The sequence below is a fragment of the Falco rusticolus genome, chromosome 8 (assembly GCF_015220075.1).
Source record: "Falco rusticolus isolate bFalRus1 chromosome 8, bFalRus1.pri, whole genome shotgun sequence".
NCBI lineage: Eukaryota > Metazoa > Chordata > Aves > Falconiformes > Falconidae > Falco > Falco rusticolus.
The window spans coordinates 40,714,107-40,727,463 of NC_051194.1; the positions used below are offsets into that span (position 1 = coordinate 40,714,107).

Sequence of the window (13,357 nt, forward strand, 5' to 3'; positions counted from 1 at the left end):
TTCTATGATTTGATCCCTGTGTTCAGAGAAACGGGAGTTTGACTATTCTTTTTCAGTAATTCAGCTACACCAAAGAAGCAGCTAAGTATCAACATTTCTTCATTCTACCTGGCACAATAAGAATCTGAGTTTTTTGGATAACTGACTGGATCAGAAGACGCAGGAGGCATTCTAGAGTCTTTGCCCCAGTTAACAGAGATGCTTCCCCCTCCAAAACGTCCCTATGTATTCTCCTCACTTTAACATGCAATTGTCAAAAGCAAATGGTCACTAATCAGAAAAGCTACCCAGAGGAAACCAGAAGGTCACAGGCACTATTCATGAAATTCAAAGTTTATATCATAAACCCTTCTTAAATGTTTTTTCTAGGAGACAGAATGTTTTAGCTAGTACTTTTCCAAATGAGTCACTAACACCCTTGTCTTAATTCTGCAGCTGCTGCTAATTTGAAGTGCCAGCCTTCTCCCCTCTTTCCCCAGAATGAAATAAAATATCAATGTTGCACTGTGCTGAAAATGGAAAGTTAGATGTAACACTATACTACAAGGCCTCTGGAAGTCCCATTTACATTTGATTCTTTCTTTCCTCCTAGGCCTATACCTAACTTAAGCCCTCTCAGCAAGTTACTTCACACTTTCTTCCACACTCATTGGTTACAAGAATGAAAGACAGATTCAAATTGGGGTTTTAACACTTTGTGCACCAACATCTAACGCAATTTAAAACAGTAACAGAGAAAACAGTCATAGAAGAATGATGCTAGCTGTTATCTGCATTTGTATGCCATCAACAGGTTTTGGTAACCTAACAGCTCTGTTCTATCTTCCTTTGGCTTGGATCTTTTGCCCTCTTGGGCAAGGACATGGAAAACCTTTTATTTAGAAAAGTTAAGCACCACCCTTTTGTTGTACAAAAGTGAGACCCAAGAGGGTGTACTTTTCTCAGAGTCAACTTCACCCACAATTACACAAATCTCAAACTCCTTAAGTGCCTCATTAGTTGCTCCACTGTAGAAAAGTATTACAGTTGGGGTTTGGGGGGGTCAGCTTTCAGCCAGACTGGTTTCTTGATTCAGCTTACTGATCGATCATACAAATGCTCGTGCCAGCATAGAGGCAGGGACAGGAATGAGTTGCTGGGGGCAATGGGGAAAGACAAGACTGCCCTTTTTGGCTGCTGTGCATAGTTATGTAAAATTAAAGTGATTATGTAGCTATGGCCTGAGGGGTAGAAGAGGTCACAGATACTACGGCAGCCTATAAACTGCTATAGAAATTGTGTCAGTGTGTGTTGCCAAGAGACAAGCAAGGGAATTCTGTTCTTAACCTGTAGTAAAAATCCACAAAGTAAAGCCCATTCGCTCTACGTCTCTACAGAAGATCAATACTTTCCTCCCAATGCTCAAGAGTCACAAAACACTTTGAGTTGCATTTTGCATCAGTAAGCTCGGGTTATCTACCCGGACTGATTCTGAAACACTTTTCACAGGCCTTATGTGTACACTGAGATTTCAGAAATTTAGCTTAAATATAATTTGAAATGTTTTCATCAAGTCAGAGTAACTGAGACTAAATGTATTCCTACAGTTTCAGACCACAAACAGAGCACAGTGGTTTCAAAAGCTACCATGAAACAAGTGAGCCATGGTACCTCACAATACCCATGTCCAAGACCTCATCCTTCCTCAATTCTGAGATAATTCAGCTTAGAACTTAATGAAATTACATTTAAACACAGGTCTCAGTATTTTCAGCTGAGGAAGACTAAGAAAACACATGAAGTCAGATAATAATAATCACCTATTAACCACACAGTAAATACAATCTGAATCTGTTGTGTGCCTGTGTTTTGACTGAAATGAATTAATTCACACAGAACAGATTTTTATCAGCATGTTTTTCAAAAATTTTTCACATCTTTAACAAAGCAGGTGATTTTCCAGTACAAACAGTTGTGATCTGTACTTTGCACAGACCATAGGACATCTATACAATACAACAAAAAATAGTACATAAGTTGTAGCATATTTTGGGCTAAATCTGAGCATATCTCTTCAAAGGACTATTTCTCAAACCAAAAGCGTAATTTCATGAAAAACAATTTATTATTTACACCATCATTATTTGCTGTTCATTATGACTACTTGGAAGACTGAAACTGAAATACATAACTGTACCAAGCTATATTTTCCCGTTTATGATTACACCTTTGTTCAAACTTCTTTACTGCTAGTATACTTCACTTTGCATCAAGTGTCCTTCATTAGAAGCACTGGATTAGTAGCATCAATTACCTTTCTGAGTAAGAGTGATGCATCTACTATCAACACTGACAGCTCAAACTGCTGCTTGGACTTTGAAGCAGCTTAAAAATTGGGTCCAAGATGGTTTTTTTATGTATATCCTAGAGAGATATGTTTCTGAATGGCATTGTCTTATTGGGAAACAGATTTAGAAAGCAATGCTTTACTACATTGTATTATTCCCCATTGCAAAATGTCAATAATTTTATCTATCTTTTCTTTGTTCCTTCAATACGAAGTGTAAGATCCAAAAATTACTCCCAGGAAATTTCATCCTTAAGACTGAGACCTGAAGTTTATGCTCTTAACTAGAAGAAAAATATTTTGAAGTATAGAGTTCCCTTTACAAATAAGGTTAAGAATCTAAACAGCATGCTCAGCTCTGGTTTAAAAGTAATGAGAAAAAACTACCGTCATTACCAAGAGTAACAGTTGAGTTGTGAAAGAAAACATACTTCAAAGAACTGTTTTATACAAAGAAAATTAACTTCTCCCCCCACAAATTTATCGTACACCTTTCATGACTGCCTTGGGATCCTGCGTTGAAGGTAAAGCTAGAAAATACACCAGTACAAATCAGACATATTGTGCAATTCTAGTCTCTACAGCTGCTGCTACCTACTGGATATAAAATTCATAGACATGGTTTTGGACCATACCCAGTGCCTGGGGGTGTTAATAATCAAACACAAAAGGCAAACAGTACTGAATAAATTTTTCAAGGTTTTTTCAAGTCATATATTGGTTTATCACTTTTCTGTAAAAGTCAGTCCCGTAAGACTATCAGACTCAGAATCTGACTTGTATGTCAGCAGTAAAGTTACTACTGAATCAAGAAGAGGGACCAAGATTCCGTTGACGTGTTAAATGAGGCCAATCACACAGTATCAAATTAAGCCCCAAGCACAGTGTACTCTAGGGATGAGTTTAGTCTCAAACTTCTAGAAATTACAATGCTTATAAGAACCTGTCATTTCTACCATTAATGCAGTAGGGGAAATATTTTTTATTTTGTCATTTGCAAATTCAGCTTCTAGTGCATGTGTATTTATACCATTCCTCTCTTTAGAGAGGTTGGATTAAGAGACAAAAGTTGTGGTTTCTTAAAAACTCTTTTTAAAAAATTCCCTAGAAAAAGTACAAAATCAATGCCATTGCTACTTGTCCTTGATTCCAGCGCTCATCACACAATCTATGTCTTGCACTGCCTAACTTTTGATCCTCCAAAGTGAAGATTATGAATAACATGTCATTGCAGATCACCTCCAAATTATGCATGGTCAGTATAACCCAAGTGTGAATCGAGTTTCTAGTAAATAAAATGTCGCTCATCTGAAATGAAATCAAAGGCAAAACTCATGTTAACTTCAATGAAGCCAGCCTTCAAGATGATGATGTTGTGAAGCATTTCTATATTTCATGTACCTTTATCTTCATCGGTTATTTATATAGTCACAATAATGTACATTAACATACACAATACATTAACTTATGTCCTTCTTGACTCCACCAAACAATGCAGTGCTTCCAGCATGGAATATCCAGGTTTAAACCTTCCTGCAGTCACTGCTGCTGACCATCTATCTGGGTACATCCTGCTTCTAATGCAGATTTGTCCATAGTTCTCAAGAGAGGCCCTGAGAGAATGATGCAAAACCAGAGTAATTCAAGGCAAGGAGGATGAACATTTGCAGAGCTTTGTATGAACTTAGTTCAATCCATTTCTAGAAAACCTTCAACTTTTGCATATACAAGAATTATTCGAGTAATGCTTTCTAGAAACACTTTCTGAAGGACAATTTCTAGTTCATAGCAAGCCACCTGAACTAAACTTCAAAAGTTAAAAGGAGCTCTAACTGGGACAAGGAGAGAGACGCCCCACACAAAATAAGCTAGCCTGAACAATTACATTAAAAAATCATTGTGATCAGTGACAAAAAGTCACTAGCCTGTCTGACGGATAGACGCATCCATGCATGCACATGCAAACAGGCATTCCCAGTTTTGGACAGAGATGTTTGGAAGATGAGTAAATGCTCTTTCTAGAGAACATTCTTCAATTCTCCAAATTTTACATCCCTTGAGATTATTTTATACAACTGGAGGGATCACTTCACCATCAGCACTCTCGTGTTTTTCTTAAAATTGGGTAATTTTTATACTTCTTTCCCTTCCACAATGTGGTACACTTTTTGAAGGAATTCTTTGGATAGTTGCACAATAAAATCCCAGCCTGACCAGAATGGGAAAGAACACATTCAAGAGGTTGAGGAGGCTAACAGGATCAGGTAACTGCACAGAGACAAAAAGTTAGCCTGCAGCTAACTGTGCTTTTATTTGATTTTGTTTTTAATGGATTTCTAAGCCCAGTCAAGAACCAGTGACATCACAATTACGGACAATTAATATAACTTCCCACAACAAGAAGCGTGCAAATTATTTCTATCCAACCTTATAAAGACGCATACTCCATGTAACTGTAGACTTGTCTTTTACTATGTACAGATTTTGCAGTCATAGTGCCTATGGAATAAATACAACTAAGGTCACTAGAATTAGTAATCATTTACTCTGATTAAAATCGGCTCATAAGCTAGTAAAAAATTTTAAAGGGTAATAGACCTCTGCTTGGCACAGAATGTGGTGAGTAAAGGTATTCATCAATAACAAATCATTAGAGTCCTACCACTTCTGCTTTAGAAGCATCTAAACCAGAAGGTTCTATATCAGTCTGTTAACTTCATACACTGACACTAAACTGTGGGTTATCCAGTGTCTCCTAATAAGAAAGTTTGATATCTGTTTTGTTTAACACTGCAGTAAGCTCCCTGTTAACCCATTTCCTACTTACTGTGCCATCAACAGGCTTGGAGAAAAATTAAATGTTCCCATTTAAAAGTTTGCTATCAACAACCTGAAAATAAGTTTTTGACATGGCAGAATCTCCCTGTTCGCTACAAGTTTACATCAATCTATACTCCTGCCTATGAACCTACACAAACTTCTAGAAATATTAGTTCTTTTCATATCTGCCAGGGTACTCATTTTGCAGCTCCCAAATTATACAGTTGGAAGCCCACTCAAAGGTAATTTAGCAAGATTCATGAGATTTCATTTCTGCTGGGTTCTTGTTACCTAATACCACACAAAAGAAATAGAATTTGAGTATCACATAAATATTATCTATTACTATTAAATGCTTGCACGTTAAATAAACCATGCTATCTACAGGAAATGTTGCAGATTTCTACTAACTCTCTCATACAAAGAACTTTTCTGTATGATACAGAAACCTATCAGTAAAATTAGTCATATTGTTGCATTACCACCCAAGGAAAACCCAGTAACACACCTAGTTATCACAATTTATTTGTAGATTGTTGTGTGTATCATGTCCCTGAATTCCATCTGATATTTACGTAAAGGAAAACAAAACATAAATTCACTTTTATTTCTTCACTTATTTCTTCACTTGACCAAAGCAAACAGATTAGTGGCCTAGAGATGTATATATATACATTATACATTTGTATTTTTTTATGTGTACTCTGTCTTGTTAAACCTTTCAACACTTCGCCTAGCACAGTCATATTTTACTCCTGGTCAGAGGGGCCTTCAGCATTAGTTAAATGCATACAATCTTAATTAAAATCATTTTCTAAAATGTTGAAATACAGCATATCTTCATTACAAATAAAATATTAAGTAAGGAAATCAAATACAATGGAGTTGAAATTTGAAAAGCAATGTTACAGAAATATTGTTAAAGAAAGTATCTAAATCTTTAGAAACACCCATTGAACTTGGAAAATATTTTTGATGCTCTCTGACACATCATGCAGTGCTGCAGTGTAGGAACTGTCCTAAAACATACATTCATTGGAAGACACAAAAATTTAACAGATACATCAAACACATCATTTGCCAGAACAACTGTAGCAGTCCCAAAAACGCAGGTTTTACAAGTTTCAACTTGAAACCGTTTCAAACTATTTTCATTGCCATAATGATTTTTCATATTAAAAGCCTTAAATCAAATGAACAAAGTAAACACTGGAAGCAGGTGTAAGTCCACGGTTTCACTGATCTCTTTTGATGCTGAGCTCCCTAAGATTAGGGCGAGGGAGGTGCTGAATCACAGCAAACGTTTGTATTTCCTCCCAGAATATATGACTGAACCAGCCTGAACACTTCACGAGTAAGACTGTGAAGATCATAACAGACAAATACAAAATCTGTTTTTAAAATCTGTAACATATTTTGTAGCAAATAAAATAGCTGACCACATCAACATTTTAACCTAAAGAGCCATTAGGAATACATGTGACTTCTAATGAGTATTTCTGAGCTCTCTACAGAAAAATCCATCTTCAAGCAATTCCTGTCATCTCCTAATTATCGATTTGCAGTTTATTAGTCAGCAGATTTTCCATCATTACTTAAGTAAAGATAAGATGGGAAGCTAAACTTCTAGTTTCAAAATCTCTTACCTCCCCCAGTGCAATCATGTGTCATTACCCATCATACGTTCAGCAAAGGCTATTCAACTCTACTATAATTTGTCTTAAAGATTTCTCCAGAATTACTGAAATAGTTCATGTAGCGGACAGTGTGTTGTGTTAGGGCCCAAAGAACAGAACAGCCGAAAATTATGAATTTAATAATTTTTCTGCATGTTAAGAGAGGATCCATAGCAAGAAGGTTGCTTATATTACTGAATTCTGCATACCCGAATATTGAAACTTACAGTTACCACTCCATTTATCTACACCAAAAAGCCACCTTTTTTCTTTTATTTCTTTTACAAAATCAAGATCTCTGAAAACAGGAAGCCTTCACTAGATCACTGATATTTGATTTCATGTGTGCAGGTCAAATGGCTGTGTGCTTTCTCTGCTGAAACAGAGTAATGTAATTTAAGGCTGTATAATTTTATAGCAAAGACTGCAAGATGTTTTGAAGATGTCATTGACTGTAATACAAATCAATATTAAATTATCTGTACAGGAAACGTTTTCAAAAGATGGTCCATCAGGCTTTCTCATAGGATCATGGATTTCTAGGATCATACTCTAATAACTACAGTAAGCTATTACAGTTTACCTCCCTCTTCAATTATTTACAGGTCGAAAAAGCCAAGTGACATTGCTTTATACATATTCAGTGTTATGGTTTTGGTTCATAACTTACCAATGTCACACAGAATCATGAAGGTGAAAGTTTCTGAACAAAGATATTTTTTCTTTTGAAAATCTTCAGAGTCATACAGCTAAGTGATGCAAAAGGCTGTCCTCTAGGCACTCTACCTTTCTTCAAAATAATGCATTAAAAATATATATCCAAACAGTACTGAAGTGATTACTCTGCAGCATAATCTTTAAATAGCTAGACTGTACTATCTAGCCTGATGTCGATTACACATATGAGAGATTAGTCATTTCAAATCACCTCAAGACCTTCATCATATTTCTATCAATTTCTGTATATGTGAAAGCACATTTCAAAGCTTCCTCATTGCTGACTTGTAAAATGTCTCATGACTGTCAAACTGAATTTATTTTTCAGCCAAGCAGCATAAATTACATTTCACAATATAGTAACACAGAACACAATAAAAAGAAGAGCCTATCAAGTGTGCGGATAAAGAGAAGGGAATTCTTGTCCTGTCATTGCCACACAGGCAGGACACTTCCATAGCAAAAGAAAAAAAAAAAAAGAAAAAAAAACAACAAACAAAGCCCAACAACAGCACACACACAAAAAAAACCACACAAAAAAAAAACCCAAAAACACAACACACGATTATGACCTCTAAAAAAAGTTCACACATTGAAGCCTCATATGGGTCTGTTTTGCCTTGCGAGGAGTGACACTGGGGTTGGAGAGGCTTACGCGAGATGTTCCAGACAGCTGATGCAACCACCTCTGCATCTGCCAGTGTGCAGCGTGATGCTTCTAGAGCAGTGGGGCTGGCTGCCCTTACAGACTTGAAGGAGAAAGGGGGGGGGGGGGGGGGGGCGGAAAGGTGGAGATCCACCACCGCAAGAACTACTGAATCAGTTTTCCCACACACGGCAGCTCCCCGTGGACAACTGGCCGTCAGGAGCTGGACCCTTAACGCCTTTTTAATCCAGTTTGTAAACTGCAAGGCGGCAGCTCACAAAGGTCCAACTCCACAGACAACGAGTACCCAGCCGAGCCCTGCAGCCTGCCCAGCGCCCGCGGTTCAGCGCATTACGGCCATGCCCAGCGCGGCCCCGCCACCCCCGGGACGCCCCGCCACCCCCGGCCCAGCCGGCGCGGCGGGGGACCCGGCCGGGCCCCGACTGCGGGTCGCTCCCAGCGCCCGAGGCGGCTGCGCCCGGTGCCGGCAGCGGGCGCGGGGCCCCGCAGCGCTCCGCCGTGCGGCGGGGTGGCCGGGGACGCGGCGGGGAAGGAGGAGACACGCCGAGAGCCCCGGGGAGGAGGAGGGACCGCGGGCGGGGGGAGGCGAGGGGGAAGGAGACAGGTCGCAGCCGGCACGGGCGGCAGCCGGGGAAGGGGTGGGCGCCCGGCGGCTCCCGGGGCGGCGGCGGGCGGCAGGAAGGGGCTGCCGCCTCTTTCCTGTCTCCGTCCCCCGGTGCAACCTGACCGCCTCCCCCGGGCCGTGCCCCGCGTCGCGCAGCCCCCGTCCGGGCTCGGCCCCGGCCCGCCGCCCTGGAGCGGGGCCAGCCGCAGCCCCGCCGCGCCGCCCGGCGTGCCGTACCCTACCTTCGCCTGCAGATACTGGGGGTAGTAGTAGGTGGTGTACTGGGGGTACATCTGCTGTTTCCACACTTTGCCCATGAAGCTGGAAATGTAGCCTGCAGTGCAGGGACGGGGGGGCACTTTGGGGGGCTCCAGCCGCCTCTCCGTCTCTCTCTCCCTCCTGTCTCTTCCTCTCCGGCGGCGGCGGCTGCTGCTGCTGCTGCTCCTCGGCCGAGCCCAGACCTTCCTCCTCCTCCACCCAGAAGCCACACGGAGCGGCGGCGGCGGGGGCAGGCACTCTCGCTCTCTCCCCGGGAGTTCCTGCCAAGTCCCCGCCCGGCCGGGGCCGAGCAGCGGCGGCGGCGGGCCGGCTGGCGGAGCGAGGAGCGCTCGGGGCCGGCGCGGCGGCGGCGGTGCCAGGCAGCGGGGCAGGGCCGGCGGAGGGAGGGAGGGTGGAGGGAGGCGGGAGAGAGGGGGCGAGGGGCGGCGCTTGGCCCCGCCGTGCGAGCCCCGGGCCGGCCCGGGCGGCGGGGCAGCCCCGCGGGGCAGGGGGAGCCTCCGCGGCGGGCAGCGAGCGGCGCCGCTCGGCCGGGGGCCGCTGCGGCGCCGGGAAGGGCAGCGGTGCCCGGCGGGAGCGGAGCGGAGCGGAGAGATGAGCGGGGGGTTCCACGTTCCGGAGGAGGAGGAGGAGGAGGAGGAGGGCTGCAGTGGTCGCATCCGCGCACGGCTCGGCTCTGACCTAATTAGCCGGGTGGTGCTTTGTTATCGCCTCTGCTCTTTGTGCCTCTCGGCGCCGAGCAGTGGTGCGGGCTGTAGGGGAGACGGGGATACAATTTTGGAAAACTACGTTTGGCTTCGGTTCTGCCTGGCGGTGGAGGGTCCATTTATCTGGTAGGAGCAGGAGGCACTGCAGTGCTAAAATCGCCCTACAGAACAGCAACCACAAAACCAGACCAAATTCCCTGTCTGGCCCATCGTACATCCTTAGATTTGTACTTTTTGCCAGCAGTGCCGAGTACACTTCGTTCTTAAGCAGGAACCATTCCCGTTCTAGTCGATAGTAGTTATCATTTTTCCACTTGAATATTTTCTCTCTGAAAGATAATTTCCCAAATGCTAGAGGTAGGTATCAGCAGCACACTATAATCCACTCTTGTTTGTAAAAAAAAAAAAAACCAAAACGCTCAGCCCAGTGGGCTTGCCTCTGACAAATGTGTCTCTTCTCCACCCACGGATGAACTGATCCTCAGAGCATTAAAGCAGATGCCATTTCTTTGTCACACTAATCACAAGCATTTTTGACTCTCAGCACTGTTTTATTAATAAAACATACATGTAAGGTCCACCAAAACTCCTCAGTGTACTAGCATCAGCTAAGCTAAAGGTGATAATAGTGGAAAGAAAGATTTCAAAACTTGAGGATTTACAAGCATCCCAGTGCAATAGCAAAGGCAGACTTTGTACAGCCATGAATCCCTGGTGCAGGCTGAGTGATGGGAGGTAACTGCAGATGCTCTTCCAACTTCCAACCGAGCAGAGGACAATTATGCAAATGATATTGCAGCTCTGCTGGCTAGCTGTTAAGATCTCTTCAGAAGTTTTTTTCTGGGGAAGACATTTGTACATGCTTTATGGTCCACACAGATTGAAAGAGTAGTTGCATCTTTAGGGGACAGCTTTTACTCCAGGAAAGAGGCATGGGAGCTCCTGAATTTTGGTTGGGGTTGGGGGGGGGGGGGGGAATTGTTTACATTGATTTGGCTTTTTTTTTTTTTTTTTTGGTTAATGCAGAGCTAGAATGACTATGGATGAACACAGAAAGCACATGTGTTCGTAATATTTTTGTGTCCACAATGGTAACTTTCTGTGGGAGGGACGAAGATTAAAGTTAGAGGAAAAGCTGAGCAGAACAGAAATATCAGGTATTTGAGGGGGTTAAGAATGTGCATCTGGAAAAGCTGAAATGGCCATGGCCAAAATCAGCTGCCTTCTGTTGACTGTACTGGCGTTTACGCAGTGGAAAAAGCATACAGGCTGCACTTATATCTGAAGAATGCAAGGTAATACGGCTCCAGGGTAGTGCATGGTCAGAGGATAGTAGAAATGAAATTTCAGAGCTTTGCGGGGAAATGTGTTGCTACGGCCCAGATACGTGATGGTACTGTTACAGTTTGCTTTGAGAACTGCCAAATTGTGGTCTGAAGTTCATGGTTCAACTACAAAGAATGTGGTGCTGGCCTCTCTTAAGCTGACAGGTTACGGGTACTAGCACACTTAGTTTCTTTCTGAAAAAAAAGCCCAGAACAAGCAAGAAGAAGAAATAAAGACTGGTAGCTAATGGGGGGATTTTGTGGAGATTTGCCTGAGGATAAGGAAAGAATGAGATCTGAAAGAAAACGCATATCATACTGAAGACAGCTAGAAATACAAGAGTGTACCCATCTTCATGTAAACAGCTACTGTGGTTGGTACAAGTAGGTTGTGCAGTCATGAATGGGGAGAGAAGCATCCAGAAGAAAAAAATCTCTAGGAAATGAGGAGAGGGGCCTGTATCATTCCAGCATTTACAACTGCAACAGTCTCCAGCTTAGTTGTGTCAAGTTACTGAGAACGGCTGATGACTGCCAGCAAGACGAGCAGCAATGCACTCTGCCACGACGGTTCCTGAAAGTGATGAAAGAAGAAATCTGGCTAAGACAGTGTTTGATTACAACTGCAACAGCTACAGCTGATCTCCAAGTTCCTTCCCAGTCTCTCCTTGCAGAGGCTTAGAACTTTCCCAAACAAGGTCTTTTGCTCTAAAGCTTAATGTCATCCCCAAACATGTGCCACTGTTAATGTAAGGTTGAAACCGATTTGATTCCATTTGCAACCAGAATATTTTCTAATTAAAGATCTACTTCCATTGGAATATCTGCTCTAATTTGTTTAGCAAAGCTGACATTGCAGAAGGTCAAAATTGATACTTTATAATTAAATTTAAAAAACAAGCCTGCAATTTAATACTACAAACTTTTACAGTGCAGTGATCCCACCAACAATTCATGAGAATTTGCAAATGATGCTCAGTTTTTATTAAAATGAGTTTCAAAAATATAATTATTTTATTTGAATATTTTACATAAGCCTCAGTTACGATAATTTTTTTTTTCATTTTTAAAAATTGTATTGAAGGCATTTACTGTATTCAGAATGAATCAATGAAGAATTCTTAGGGAAAAAAATCTTAAATCAGCATCACTCAGGGCAGTCTCTGCTTTTATCTTTTTAATACATTGAATATTCAGCCAACTTAGTAATATGAGCGCAAGTTGTGCAATACAGACAGGATGGCATTGCAGAAGAAACTTTAAACTGAATGACTAATAACTTTTCATACTGATGGAAATGTTTGTTTTGAATTGCTTATTCTGTGTTCATAGCAAGGGCATACAAACACTTTTAAACTGAAACTACTTGTGCTGTCTGGCGGTACTAACTAAATACAAAGTTAAAAATGCTTCCTTCATTTATGCACTACACAAAGTAGAGGATTAAGAAGGAAGGTAAACATTGAATTCTGTTCTGAAGGCTAGTAGATACCCAACAAAGTAACAAAAAGATTTATTTTTCTTCTTTCAAAGCTGACTTCCTACACATGCACCAGTACAAATCTAGATACTGTGGCTTTGTGGATGTTAGGGAAAGCAGTAATCCATAATTTTGCCCATGGTCATAGATTTCACTGACTATTGATGGAACAATATTAATTTCTACTTCTTTTTTTCTTTTTTTTTTTACATTATTTCCTTATCATAGGTATACTCTCAGTGGTCAGGACTGACTAAAACAGGATGAAAACACAGTTGGGCTACTGCTGCAAAAGCCTGAGAAGCACTGTATGTGCTGCCATGTCAGAGGAGTTTCAGGGCAATTCAGTTAAACCCAGTCAATGGTTGTCCACTGACACAGAGGGTTGGAAGAGAAATCCTGTTTAAACTTTACAGATTAATTTAGACATTAGGAGTTCTACCCTAAGGCAGAAAAAATCAAATGCAATGCAGAATAGGAGGGAAATATATTTAATCCACCTCACCTGAAGAACCAAGCAGACTGCTGTAGTCTGCACCACTTGGGGTCTTTGCACTGGTTTAAACTGAGAGACAGACATGGTTTTGCTGAAATTCTTATTACTTTGACACAGTCAGGAATATTTGAACAAGGATTTTTTGGGGGGGTTAAGATACTAGCTTGAGTCTTGGGAGATCTTTGTCCAATACCAGATCCACCACAGAATGTGGGCAAGAGGGTGAGTGAGGCTGGATTACCCTGTGCCTTACTTCCCCAGTT

General features: G+C 41.8%; 1 protein-coding gene across 2 annotated transcripts in view; it reads right to left on the bottom strand.

Annotated features, from left to right (window-relative positions):
* Positions 1-9,377, bottom strand: part of RBMS1 (RNA binding motif single stranded interacting protein 1) — a 148,856-nt gene extending 139,479 nt beyond the window's left edge. The window contains exon 1 of one of the 2 annotated variants that reach the window (XM_037397012.1): positions 9,053-9,377. In XM_037397012.1, the coding sequence (XP_037252909.1) occupies positions 9,053-9,127 (75 nt within the window). In that variant the 5' untranslated portion in view covers positions 9,128-9,377. The remainder of the gene's footprint in view (positions 1-9,052) is intronic. The other variant, XM_037397013.1, reaches the window with a different exon arrangement.
* Positions 9,378-13,357: the final 3,980 nt, after the last annotated feature.